Source organism: Globicephala melas, chromosome 17 (genome assembly GCF_963455315.2).
Source record: "Globicephala melas chromosome 17, mGloMel1.2, whole genome shotgun sequence".
NCBI lineage: Eukaryota > Metazoa > Chordata > Mammalia > Artiodactyla > Delphinidae > Globicephala > Globicephala melas.
In genome coordinates, this window is record NC_083330.1 from 60,835,689 (window position 1) to 60,849,129 (window position 13,441).

General features: G+C 43.4%; 1 protein-coding gene across 1 annotated transcript; it reads left to right on the plus strand.

Annotated features, from left to right (window-relative positions):
* The first annotated feature begins 884 nt into the window (after positions 1-884).
* CCN3 (cellular communication network factor 3) lies at positions 885-9,272 on the plus strand. Its single transcript, XM_030875666.2, has 5 exons — positions 885-1,073; positions 1,203-1,428; positions 2,518-2,772; positions 4,088-4,302; positions 7,768-9,272. The coding sequence occupies exons 1-5, from the start codon at positions 987-989 to the stop codon at positions 8,062-8,064; spliced, it is 1,080 nt and encodes a 359-aa protein (XP_030731526.1). The 5' UTR covers positions 885-986; the 3' UTR covers positions 8,065-9,272.
* Positions 9,273-13,441: the final 4,169 nt, after the last annotated feature.

Here is a 13,441-nt window from a genome sequence, read left to right on the forward strand (position 1 = left end):
TTGCTGAGGTTTTGACAGGGGCTGAGCTGAAGGGGCCTTATAAATTCTCACAGGCTCTTGTATTCTGACATGTGCTGTTTCACAGGAGGCGTGACACCACTGGTGTTTCAAGGTTTTTCTCTACCAGGAAGAAAGTTTTTATGTACCTCGGGCTCTTGTATTTTTATTTCATTATGTTTTACTTGTATTTCTACCAAACCTGCAGAATCGGCGGGGCTTGGAATGGTTAAAGTCAAAAGGACCTTTTGCCTTTCGGTAAACGGCATCGTCCCCCGTCCTCACTTTAAGATTTCTTCTACTTTCTGCTCCCCCCGCCCCGTCCCCAGCCACTACTCTCTCCCTTCTCTTTCTCCTTTCCTCCCTCTCTCCCCTCCCCCTCTCTCAACACTCTCAAAGCGTGCCCTAAACGGTGACAAACTTGCATGTGCTTCCTTTATGACTAAACCCCTGGGCCTCTAGCCAACCCCTCACAGATGGTCCCAAACATCGGACACCCCTTTAGGGGCACCCCACGTTTGCAACCCAGCTGGGAACGGCCAGGGTGGAGGAGAAGCGTGACGGGGAGTGGCGGTGTCTTAGTCCTGGGGGAAAGCGAAGCAGCTTCCAGGAGGAAACAGGCGTTTCCTTCCCACGCGCTCGGCGAAGCCCTGGGTCCTGGCCCTGGGCCTCCACCCAGCCCCTCCCGGCGCCCTGGGAAAAGCCAGTCGCTACACACAGGCACATGCAGGCCCCGGGGCCGCGCCCTAAGGAGAGCAGCACCCACGGCCAATTGCTATGGCAACTCCGGGGCTCGTTCCATTCCCCACCCCGCCGATCCCCCCGCCTCCTGCCTGAGCTGCAGCCAACCGGCTTGTGCGCGTCCCAGGAGCGCGCTATAAAACCTGCGCGGTGGCGCCGGGCAGGGGCGAGCCCGACCAGGAGCAGCGCGCGCAGAGCCAATCTCCGACCTGGAAAGCCCTGTGAAAGCGGCAGGAAAACGCCTGAACATGCAGAGTGCGCAGAGCCTGCGACTCGGTCCACCCAATCAGTGCCGCTGCCTGGCTTTCCTCCTGCTCCTCCATCTCCTGGGACAGGTGAGTGGCGCACTCATTAGGTGCCTCTGGTTACTTTGCCTTTCTTGGGCGGCCCCTGCTCGGTCCCGGGGTTGCTCTGCCTTCCAGGGTCCCTGCTAAGAAGTTTCTCCTGATCTCGCCCGCCCCCAGGTCCTTGCGACTCCGCGCTGCCCCTCCTCGTGCCCGGCTCCGTGCCCCAAGAAGCCGCCGACCTGCGCCCCCGGGGTGAGAGCCGTGCTGGACGACTGCTCCTGCTGCCTGGTGTGCGCCCGCCAGCGCGGCGAGAGCTGCTCCGTGATGCTGCCCTGCGAGGAGAGCCGCGGTCTCTTCTGCGACCGCAGAGCGGACCCCAGCGCCCAAACTGGCATCTGCATGGGTAACCCTGCCCCCTCCTCCGCTTGACCTCCTGTCCCTCAGCTAGCGGAGCTGCCCGCTCTTTCCTCTCTCCTTCCCCCCAACTCCCGAGAGGGTGATGAGCAAATACTAACAGTGATGCCGTGGGTGATGTTTATGGAGCGCTGTGTGCCGGGGATGGTCTGGGGGCGCGTGGGGCTTTGCGGAGCGCCAGAAGCCAGAAGGGAAACCTGCCCGCGGAGGTGAGAAGCATTTGCCTCCCTAGAGAAGAATCTAGATAGACAGGGAGCAGAGCAGAGTTAAGGGCCAGTGAAGTCATTTCCTTTGGAAGTTTCCAGGGTACGCTCGGGGGGTGATGGAATCTTGGGCTTACTTACAGGCTCACACTTCCCCCAACTGTAGCCAGGCTGGTTTGTTTTCACACCTGTAATTGTCCTGTTTGAGCCAAAGCAGCCACTGCTCTCCTGGGATGACTATGCAACCCCTGTCTGGGCCGTGAGTAAAATAAAAATGCAGGCAACCAGCCAATCCAGCATGGTGAAACTTAATCAACTGGGGATCAATTTCCCACACGGTGCACCATTTAGTTGGAGACCTGTCCCTGCCTCCCTGGATAAGAGGGCTTGGAATAGGCTTTTAGTTTCTTCTCTAAACGAGTAATGATTTATCGTGCTGGAATGCCAAGGAATCCTGATGCCCTTCCCAGTTTGACCAGTTAACCTGTTTGGAGGCTTATGAAGAGCACTTTTTTCTTTTTAATTCTGAGCTTCTGGAGTAGGAGAATCTAAGGAGGTTCTTGCAAAACGACACTATCATTGGGAACAACAGCTGAGGGCCCTGGGGAATGTCACTTCACGGCTCTGCCCATCTTTCCTCGTGCGTAAAATGAGTGGCGGGACTGGGTGGTCTTGAGTGTTTCTTCTTGCACTGGGAGGCCTCCATGAGGACATCTCTCTGCTGGTGGTGGATCAGCAACCAGATGGCCTCAACTAGGAAAAGAATGATTTGGGGCTTGGAGTATGTGCTGTGGCTCTTATATAGCCTCTTCGATGCACCATGTTCTTGATTTTCTCTCCCCTTCCCTCTCTGCTCTGCTTCCCCAACATTCTAGCGATAGAAGGAGACAATTGTGTGTTCGATGGAGTCATCTACCAAAGTGGAGAGACCTTCCAGCCTAGCTGCAAATACCAGTGCGCCTGCCAAGATGGGCAGGTTGGTTGTGTGCCCCGCTGTGAAGAGGACCTGCTACTGCCCCAGCCTGACTGCCCAGCTCCGAGAAAAGTTAAAGTGCCTGGGGAGTGCTGTGAAAAGTGGATCTGTGACTCCAATGAGACGGGGACATTAGGGGACCTCCAAACCCTTCCAGGTGAGAAATTCAACATACCTGAAAATGATCACAGCACAGGACTAAGTGCATGCAGGAAGCATGTATGCTCTTTGGGACCTGCAGTGAGAAACTGGCTTCAGCTTCTGGTCATTCAGTTGTGGAGTCCAGCTTGCCCACTGAGATCAGACACAGCACGTGTTGGAATCCCAGACAAGTTACTGAAGTACACACGGCCTCTTCTGAAGAAGAATCACATCCAGTGGTTCTGTTGAGCCATAGGGACGAGTTTTCTTATTACACGACTGCCATTTATATTTTAGTCTGTCCCACTTGACCCTTGTTAACATTGCAAAGATGTGCTTTGGTAACTTTATGCAAAACATGTAATCGATAGAGCTTCTGTACTTGTGGCAAGTGTCAACTCCATGGGAACACCATTTAAGCCATTTGCAAAGGGCCTGGTGATGACTCTTTCTTTTCTGGACTCTGTCAACTACCTGTGCACTCTTAAGACCAGCTTCCCTAAAGAATGCCATCCCTGGACAGGTGTCACAGAGAAATGCCACCTTTCCAGGTGCTGCAGGAAGGATCAAGTGATACTTTAGGATCTTTGTTTTGCTTTTCCTTTTGTTTTGGCTTATAAAGGAAGTGATATTTTTTGAAAAGCAAACATTCAAGATCCAGTAGAGAATATTTTAGAAGCCATTAATCAGCCGGATTATTTATACTGGCAGTACACAGAACTTCACAGTTTTTCTGAAGTCAGAAATTCTCAGCCATGCTTACAGATAGGAAAACTGCCATGTAAGAGAGGAGATGTGCCCTAGGCCATGCATATTAAATGTTGAGACAGAACTGTCTGTCATCAAAGTCCCAGTGACTATATCCTACAACCCAAATAACCAATTCTACCTCCCTAAGGCAGAGCATTACCTCCATCACTATTCTGAGTTGGTTGGTTCTACTTACTCATCCAATTACAATTTTTTCATTATCCTTTCTCTGGACAAAATCACACATTGAAAACATTACGGTTTATGGAATGGTTTTTGATGCTATACTGTGCTATATTCTTAGAACTACTAAGCTTCTCAAAGACAGGTCCTCCTAAACTTCTTATGAACAAATCGGACAGTCATTCCACAAAGATTTCTTGAAGGCCGACCATGTGCCAGGCATTGTGCTACCTGTTAGGGGTTTATAAATACAGAGATCCAGGTCTGCCCCCTGAGAACACCTGAGTTGCACAGGTACCGAACTGGATGAGACGCTCTTCCTAATGATGGTTGAAAGGACCACTTTGCCATCCCCACATTTTACGCAATAACACTGTCCCTATTTCAACATCCTGTAGCCTACAGGACCGAAGCCACTCTAGGAGTTGCAGTCTCCGACTCAGGTATCAACTGCATTGAGCAGACCACAGAGTGGAGTGCGTGTTCCAAGAGTTGTGGCATGGGTTTTTCCACCCGGGTCACCAACAGGAATCCACATTGCGAGATGGTGAAGCAGACCCGGCTCTGCGTGGTGCGACCCTGTGACCAAGAGCACAAGCAGCCGGCAGATAAGGTATGAGCCTGGGAGGAGCCCCCACCACAGAGGGGCCTTGCCTCGTTGGGGCCTGTGTTTTATTTTTTGTTGTTGTTTTTGTTTTTCTTATAAGGCAAGGAATAGTGACTTTATTCAGAAAGCCAGCAGACCGAGAAGATGGCGGACTAGTGTCCCCAAAAACCATCTTAATGGGGTCTGGATGTCAGTTTATTTTATAGAACAGAGAGGGGGAGGAGGTGAGGAAATAAAGTAAAAAGACCATTGATTTTGCAAAATATCTCCTGGCTTGGCCAGCATCAGGGAGGGGATGTGTTACTTTCTTCTTTTCTGCAGGCATTCACAGGTGGGCAGGGTCAGATTGTCTCCCTGTGAGCTGAACAAAGGCACTTTAGTTTAACATTCAGGCAGCAGCAGGGCAGGGTTCCCTGAGGCAGTCCATTATGTATGATTATAAAAACAAAAGCAACAAAAAGCAAAGCTTAAAGTAAAAGAAACAGATCCAACATGGGGTCAGATTTTGCTCTTCCCTGTAACAATTCCCCACTGTCTTGTCCATTCCGCACTCCTGTGGAAAAGGGGGCAATGACCATTCTAACTGCTTCTTCCTGTGTCTTGTCAGATGGATCTTTCTGAGAATGTCCACCATTGGTGCCAGTTGTTCCAAATGTTGAGATTTGTCTTCTTTTGTTCCTCTTCAGAAAGTGTTTACTTTACACCTGTAGACTTAAAAAATATTCACAACCTAAAAGTTGAGAGTTATGTTTTATTCGGGAGGGGGGCCTGGGCTTTAGAAAGTCACTGTGAAGCTGACTTCAAGGTCAGCTCTAATGAAGGAGTTTACCTTCTTTTATTTTCTCTTTAATGTATTGAAATATCCCCAGCAACTCACAGCAGATGAAGAGGGAGGGGCCAGACCTCTACAGTAATGTCCCCGGTTGAGAAAAGTCTGGCAAATCTCATTTCATCCTGGAAAAAACTGGCTACTCAGTGGTCAAACATGATTTATTTTAGAGAGGTCATTTCTGAAGCTCACAGGGAGACACAGTCTGAAGGAAGTAACAGAGTAGGGACCACATCTGCCTTCCTCATCCCTCAGTCCCCCACATCCTACCTGGGATGTACTGTGTGCTTGATAAACAACTGTTGATGAATAAATGAATGGATGTCTGGGAATTATTTTCTGTATTTCAAAAAGCCTAGTATGACTAGTACACTTGCCAGCATAAGGCTATCTGTGCCAAATAAAATAGCACATTTCTTTCCTTTTTTGCTGGAATGATATCAACTCAGTGTGTTAATGCTGAGTACAAGGCATGCAGATCAGAAGCTCTGATTGGTTCCTGATGACATCACAAGCCTTGTTAGCAGAGCCCTAGGTCAGATAAATGCAGTACCCAAATCGAACTAGTATATGGACCCTTGTACAAACCTAAGGCCAAAATAAAACAGTTCCTAACAATGAAAGATTTACATATCTCTCCACTGAGGCAATATCATCTCACGCTTAAGGGTGCAACTCTGGAGCCAGACAGCCTGGCTTTAAATCTTGGCTTCCCACATGAACTAGCTATGGGATCTTGGGTGATTTTCTTAACCTTTAAGCCTCAGTTCTTTCCCCCATATAACAGAGACATTAACAATACCTACCTCAGAGTTGTCATGAGGATTAAATAGAATGAATTTGTGAAGTGCTGGGCATAGATTACTCTGTTAACATAAATATCATTACCTAATATTAAGCATCATTTCTATTTATTGATAAAATAAGAGTCTCTAGTGGTTGCATTGTTATATGGCTACTTAGCTGTGTGACTTTTTGAGGTCCATTCTAACTTTATGCTTCTTCCACCAATTTAGAAAGAGCCCCTAGAAACACCTTCTTCTCTGTGTCTGTCCTTCCCTCTCTCTCTCTCTCTTTCTCACACACACACACACACACACACACACACAGAGAGAGATATTGCAGACCTTGTACCCTTTTGTGGATATTGGCAAAAATATACACTAAACATTAAATATTAAAAAGGAAAAAACAAGAAGCCTTTAAATATTGTCAAGTACACAGTAACTTTCTTATTAAATAAGCCATTTCCATGTCATGACTTTAAAATTTTGCTTTTTCTATTGTTTCTTTTTCTAAAATTCATATTTTTCTTGTACCTTGCACCAAGTTTGATATTGGGAGATATTATATTTAAGACATTTATTTATAGTATATATATATATGTATTTCATTAAGGGGCCAGAAATTTGTTTGGAATCTAGGGAAATGCCAGCCAAATAATCATTACTTCCTTATCACCAAAAGGTTCTTAAATGTGAGATGGTGCTTCTTAAAGCGTGATTCCCCAGACCAGCAGCATCATCTAAGAACTTGTTAGAAATGGAAATTATGGGGGCGCACATCAAACCTACTGAATCAGAAACTCTGGGTGTAAGGCCCAACAATGTGTGTTTTAACAAACCCTCTAGATGATTCTGATGTACTCTTATTAAAGTTTGAGAGCTACCAATTTTAGAGAATTCCAAGTCTCATCACTCCACAAGCTGTGGATTACAACTAGGAAGGTGAAAAGCAGTGGAAAATTGTGACAAATTAGGTGAAGAAATCTAGGTGGGAAATTAACATATCATCAATGTCTTACTGAATTATCAATATCGGGGTTCCTCTTCAACTCTTACCAATGGAATGTTGAATAAATTCGCCACTTACCGTGCCTTCATGGAAACTAACATTAAATCCCACTGTCTTAGACTTTCCTGAGTCACAGTGTAATAGAAGGAACGGGCTTTGTGTCAGACAAATTCAGGTTCTAGATGTTTTCTGATCACTTTGGCCTCTGAGACTACGTTTACTCATCTATAAAACTTGGACAGTTGCTCTTTATGTGAATAACTTCTCCTTGTATGAGTGAATGTTCCTAATAAGGTTAAGTAAGTTAATGTCTGAAAAATATTTGAAACATTAGTAGGCTTGCAGTGATGCCATATTTATTCCATTTCTCTTTATAACACCTAAGAATGTATTGGGCTAATAACAACGCCAAAGCCTATTTACAGTGGTTTGAAAAAATAGGTTTCTTTATCATACATATGCTTTCATCTTCATGCTTATGCCACATGGTCAAAAGATGGTTATATACAATTAGGCATGATTTCCACATTCTAGATAGGAAGGCAAATGAATGCAGGAAGCGATTAAGAACTGTACCCATCTGAAGGGCAAAGGATTTCCCAGGATCCCTTGGTTTATGTATCACTGGCCAGAACTTGGCCACAAGGCCATTGCAAGCTCCCAGATATTCTGGGGAAGAATATACTTGTAGTGGACCACATTACTCAAACAAAATTAACATTCTGTTAGCAAAGAAGAAAGAGCAACAGATTTTGGGTAGGCAACTAGCAAGTTATTCCATATGCCTAGACTGATCCCTTGGAGGAATGATGGCCGTTTCATGCATCACTCCTTTTCTTCTTTCTTAGAAAGGGAAAAAGTGTCTCCGCACTACCAAGTCACTCAAAGCCATCCACCTGCAGTTTGAGAACTGCACGAGCCTATACACCTACAAGCCCAGGTTCTGCGGTGTCTGCAGCGATGGCCGGTGCTGTACCCCACACAACACCAAAACCATCCAGGTGGAGTTCCAGTGCTCCCCAGGCCAGACCCTCAAGAAACCAGTGATGGTCATCGGGACCTGCACCTGTCACAACAACTGTCCTCATAACAATGCGTCTTTCCTCCAAGACTTAAAGCCAAACACCAGCAGAGGAGAAATGTAATGTGTCCCCTAAGAAGCCCACCTACAGAGGCAACCTGTAGCCACCCACTATCAAATGACTATAAGAAAAATTACAAAGAATTATTATCCACATCTGCGTCCCATGTATTTTCTGTGGTCATATGAGGTCAGTTATGTCTGTTTTTTTTTCATGAAAGATATGATTAACTGTAAACTTGGAATCAAGGTAAGCTCAGGATAGTGCTTAGGGATGACATTCTTTTGTGCTGTTTACTACACATGAAAATTTCTGTAAACTTCAGAAATCAGATACATGTCTTACTGTGTAGACTGTATCCCATTACACTCATTTTGTTATACGCTAGTGAAATTTCAAGAAAAGGTCACAGTAATGAATGACAACGGTGAAATCTAAGGTCATACTGAGGGTGTCATCATACAAATATTTCACCATAGATTGAGATTTGACCTAAGGGTTCTCTGTGGAGTGCTCATTTTGAGTAGCTCAACTCTGAACTTCAAATTCCGAGATCCGAGGAAACATATAGCTCGTCAACTCGAAATCTAGAGATTATTAGTTTTTGTGTACATAGAAAACAAGCTGTATCTACAGTAATGGAATGCTTATTAATTAAGTGCACTGGTGTCATAAATTGGCTCCATTTCAGACAAGTTGACTCCTTTCCAAAAGAAAGAAGCTAAACAGAAAACTCTCCGTTATACGTAGATGACCAGCCTCTACCAGCCCTCAGACATTTGTATGTGTCTGGAGGCTGCTGGGGATCACTAGTTTTTTAATTCAGAAGAAGCAGAACATATCAGCAGGGCTCCTCTCGCCTTGCTGATGAATAAACTGAGGCCCAAAGCACCTGATTACAACCCTCGATGACTTTCAAGTGTGCTGGTAGTGGAATTTTGAAAAAGAAGAACAAAATCGACAAGACTGCAGTGACAAGATACCACAAACTCTATGGGAGTTTAGAATTATTGTACAGATCCCCAAACTTATCCTTGGGCCTTAGTTATCAAACTCATGAACAAGATATATGTGTCTACATACATGTATCTAACTTGTCAGGCTATAAGATAGGTTGCAAACTTAAAATGTATACATTCTTCTAATGTCACCTTGTGTGTTCAGCTTTTCTCCTTTGAAGTATTTATATAAATATAAATTATACATTTTTAAAATATTCCTTTTACTTTCTCTGTTTGTCAGACATTACTAAATAAACATGATCTTATCAGTGTGTGACTCTGCTGTTATTTTTGTGCTTCTGAGTTGTTTATTGAAAATATAAATTAAAATTTACAAATTAAATATTGAAAGCAAAGTGGTCATCTTTAGTTGAGCTTACAACTTCTTATCAGAAGGAAAACAAAAGACAGCTCTTAATTCAGTGATCTCTATTGCCAAGGCCTCAGATATTCTCCACACTTTCTACTCAATCCAATATCTGGATCCCTGATGTTTTTTTCTGGACAACCTGCAAGACACCTCCACATGTTAAAAATTTCGTCTTTATTCCTGTCCTGCCCCTAGGTTCTTCAGAACCTTTTTTTTTTTTTTTAGATTCTATATATATGTGTTAGCATATGGTGTTTGTTTTACTCTTTCTGACTTATTTCACACTGTATGACAGACTCTAAGTCCATCTACCTCACTACAAATAACTCCATTTCGTTTCTTTTTATGGCTGAGTAATATTCCATTGTATACATGTGCCACGTCTTCTTTATCCATTCATCTGATGGACATTTAGGTTGTTTCCAACTCCAGACTATTGTAAACAGAGCTGCAATGAACATTGTGGTACATGACTCTTTTTGAATTATGGTTTTCTCAGGGTATATGCCCAGTAGTGGGATTGCTGGGTCCTATGGTAGTTCTATTTTTACTTTTTTAAAGAACCTCCATACTGTTCTCCATAATGGCTGTATCAATTTACATTCCCACCAACAGTGCGAGAGGGTTCCCTTTTCTCCACACCCTCTCCAGCATTTATTGTTTGTATATTTTTTGATGATGGCCATTCTGACTGGTGTGAGGTGATACCTCATTGTAGTTTCGATTTGCATTTCTCTGATGATTAGTGATGCTGAGCATCCTTTCATGTGTCTGTTGGCCATCTGTATATCTTCTTTGGAGAAATGTCTATTTAGGTCTTCTGCCCATTTTTGGATTGGGTTGTTTGTTTTTCTGATATTGAGCTTCGTGAGCTGCTTGTAAATTTTGGAGATTAATCCTTTGTCAGTTGCTTTGTTTGCAAATATTTTCTCCCATTCTGAGGGTTGTCTTTTCATCTTGTTTATGGTTTCCTTTGCTGTGCAAAAGCTTTTAAGTTTCATTAGGTCCCATTTGTTTATTTTTGTTTTTATTTCCATTTCTCTAGGAGATGGGTCAAACAGGGTCTTGCTGTGATTTATGTCATAGAGTGTTCTACCTATGTTTTCCTCTAAGAGTTTTATAGGATCTGGCCTTACATTTAGGTCTTTAATCCATTTTGAGTTTATTTTTGTGTATGGTTTTAGGGAGTGTTCTAATTTCATTCTTTTACATGTAGCTGTCCAGTTTTCCCAGCACCACTTATTGAAGAGGCTGTCTTTTCTGCATTGTATATTCTTGCCTCCTTTATCAAAGATAAGGTGACCATATGTGCGTGGGTTTATCTCTGGGCTTTCTATCCTGTTCCATTGATCTATATTTCTGTTTTTGTGCCAGTACCATACTGTCTTGATTACTCTAGCTTTGTAGTATAGTCTGAAGTTTGATAGGGAGTGCATTGAACCTGTAGATTGCTTTGGGTAGTAGTATAGTCATTTTCACAATGTTGATTCTTCCAATCCAAGAGCATGGTATATCTCTCCATCTGTTTGTATCATATTTAATTTCTATTATCAGTGTCTCATAGTTTTCTGCATACAGGTCTTTTGTCTCCTTAGGTAGGTTTATTCCTAGGTATTTTATTCTTTTTGTTGCAATGGTAAATGGGAGTGTTTCCTTAATTTCTCTTTCAGATTTTTCATCATTAGTTATTTTACAATTATTCTTTAAAAATCCCATTGCTCTGAGCATCTTGAGGCCAGTACCTTAGTCTTCTTTGTATCTGCCCCAGTACCTGGAACACAATAGGACCTCACTCTAAATCTACTGAATGAATGGATGGACAGATGGATAAGTGAATGAATCAATGAGTTATGCATTGACAAAAGATAAAATGTTCTTCAAAATAGATGTTAGGCTTTTAAACTGTCTTTTTCAGTATCACTATCACTATGATTTTCTTTACCTCTCACTTAGAGATCTCCCCACTCTGTAACATCCGCAAAAACACACACATGCATTCCTGAAATTATAATTTCAGCCAGTTGAAAAAATGTGATCTGATCTACAAATATTTGTTAAATCCAGAACGTTCTAGTAATACAGCAAGGAAAGTTATACTTACCGAGCAGAGTTTAGGGCTGCAGACAGTGCAGGCTTGGGAGTTATCCAAACCTGGGTTGCATATGGGACCTATTCTTTCCCAGCTGTGGGATATTGAAAAATTTGGATACACCCTCTGAGCCTCAGTTTCCACACCTGTAAGGTGAAACCATAATATTGAGAGAATAGTCAATCACCCTAGTTTGTCCTGGACTGAGATGGTCCCTGAGACTCAGGACTTTCAGTCGTAAAATCAGGACAGTCCCAGGCAAACTGGGATGAACTGGTCACCCTAAGTATCAACTACATATTGTTGTAACATTATACACGTTCATAAGCACTTGACCATGCCAGGCACCTAGTAGGCCAGCAAATGACAGCTGTTAATATGATAAGTATCCAGTAAAGACAAGCACTGCCCCTTAGTCTTTGCATGTCATGTTCAGAGGCAGACATTACTGACCTCATTTTTACAGGAAAAGACATAGTGACTAAAAGAAGTTAATGACCTATTAAGGACACAGTAAATGAAGGAGCTGGGATTCAAACTCAGAGTCTGCCTGAGCTCAGAGCCAAAGTTCTTTCTTTTCTACGGCGCCGCAGCCACTGAGGCCAAGTATATTTTCAGCAACCAAAACAATTCCAACAGTTTTCATTTTTGTGCTGTTTTCCCAAACTATAAATGTTCTCTTTTAGAAACTGCATTGCAAAGTAGTGAGATTGTTGAGATCATTCTGTGAATGTGAAATTTTGAAAGCACTTAATTGCTGTTTAGTGATAAGGCACGCTTCACTGAAAATTATTGGAGGATTTTTCTTTTCTTTTACCACACAAGGATTCAGTTCAACAATGCAGCAAGGACATCTTTAAGCAAGGAAATAACTTTGTCACATGCCTATCTGTGCTTGATGAGATTATCAGTAAAGCTTTTGCTGGAGATTTCTGGGCAGTATTAGACTTCTCTCCCAGGGTCTTCCTTGTAAGTACACGTTGTCATGCTTCTGAATGGGTTTCACTCCAAAATGCTCAACATCACAAGTCAAATCATCAAAACAGTATGTCCTTTTGGCCCTGTGCTATCGAGCTTAGTTTGAAGATTCATTTTTGTTGGAAGTATATTCATCTTAACCACACCGCATGGTTCTTGCAGGCAGTGCTATGCTCTCTTGACCACGGAGGGTTCACCAAATTCAATTACCACTTCAGTAACACTGCTGGCACATGCTGAACTCTGAATAATGAAGAATTCTCTGCAGCCAACCTGCTGAGGACTGTGAATTACTGCTACATTGAGCCAGCTGTTCCAGGGATAATCAGAAGGTTCAAAGGGTAAGGATGGCAATGCTGTACAATTCTTACTAAAGGATATGTGTCTTTCTCTTTAGGACAAGAAAATGAAGGTCTGAATTTCAACCCAGGAAGCTCTACAAAAGAATATGCAGTTCCATGCAAATGGCAGAGTTTCACAGAATGAACAGCCCACCAGTACTGTTGGGCTGGAAGGTGCTTGGAAATAAATGTTTTATAATCCAAGAAGAGGATGTTGCTTGGACTTATATTTTATTAGCAAAATAAGAGAAGCAAGATCTGTTTGTAGCATTGATTCAGAAGTCTGGAAGACGTTATAAAGTTCTTTGCTTGGGTTAAATAACGATCAGTATGCTCCACGCTGACCCAAATTTGTCCTGCTAAAGCAAGGCCACCCACAAGATCCTTGGAAGACCTTGCCAGAGAAGATCCCAGTACATGCAAGTTCTAGTTCCTCTGCAAGTTCAGCAGTGAGAATCTTCCCCAATACTACAGAGCATCTCAGTGCCCAGGGAAAAGGATAAAAACGACAAGGGTCCTGTTGAGTGTGCCCTGTCTTCTCTCCAAACTCCATATCCTCATTCAGAAATATACTTCAGGGCTTCCCTGGTGGCGCAGTGGTTGAGAGTCCGCCTGCCGATGCGGCGGGACACGGGTTCGTGCCCCGGTCTGGGTAGATCCC

What these genes read in the sequence shown, in the direction of transcription:
- CCN3 (XM_030875666.2), top strand. Translation starts at nt 987, where the DNA reads ATGCAGAGTGCGCAGAGCCTGCGACTCGGTCCACCCAATCAGTGCCGC. An exon ending in TCCTCCATCTCCTGGGACAG is followed by an intron (nt 1,074 to 1,202) that starts GTGAGTGGCGCA and finishes GCCCGCCCCCAG; the next exon opens with GTCCTTGCGACTCCGCGCTG. An exon ending in CCAAACTGGCATCTGCATGG is followed by an intron (nt 1,429 to 2,517) that starts GTAACCCTGCCC and finishes CCAACATTCTAG; the next exon opens with CGATAGAAGGAGACAATTGT.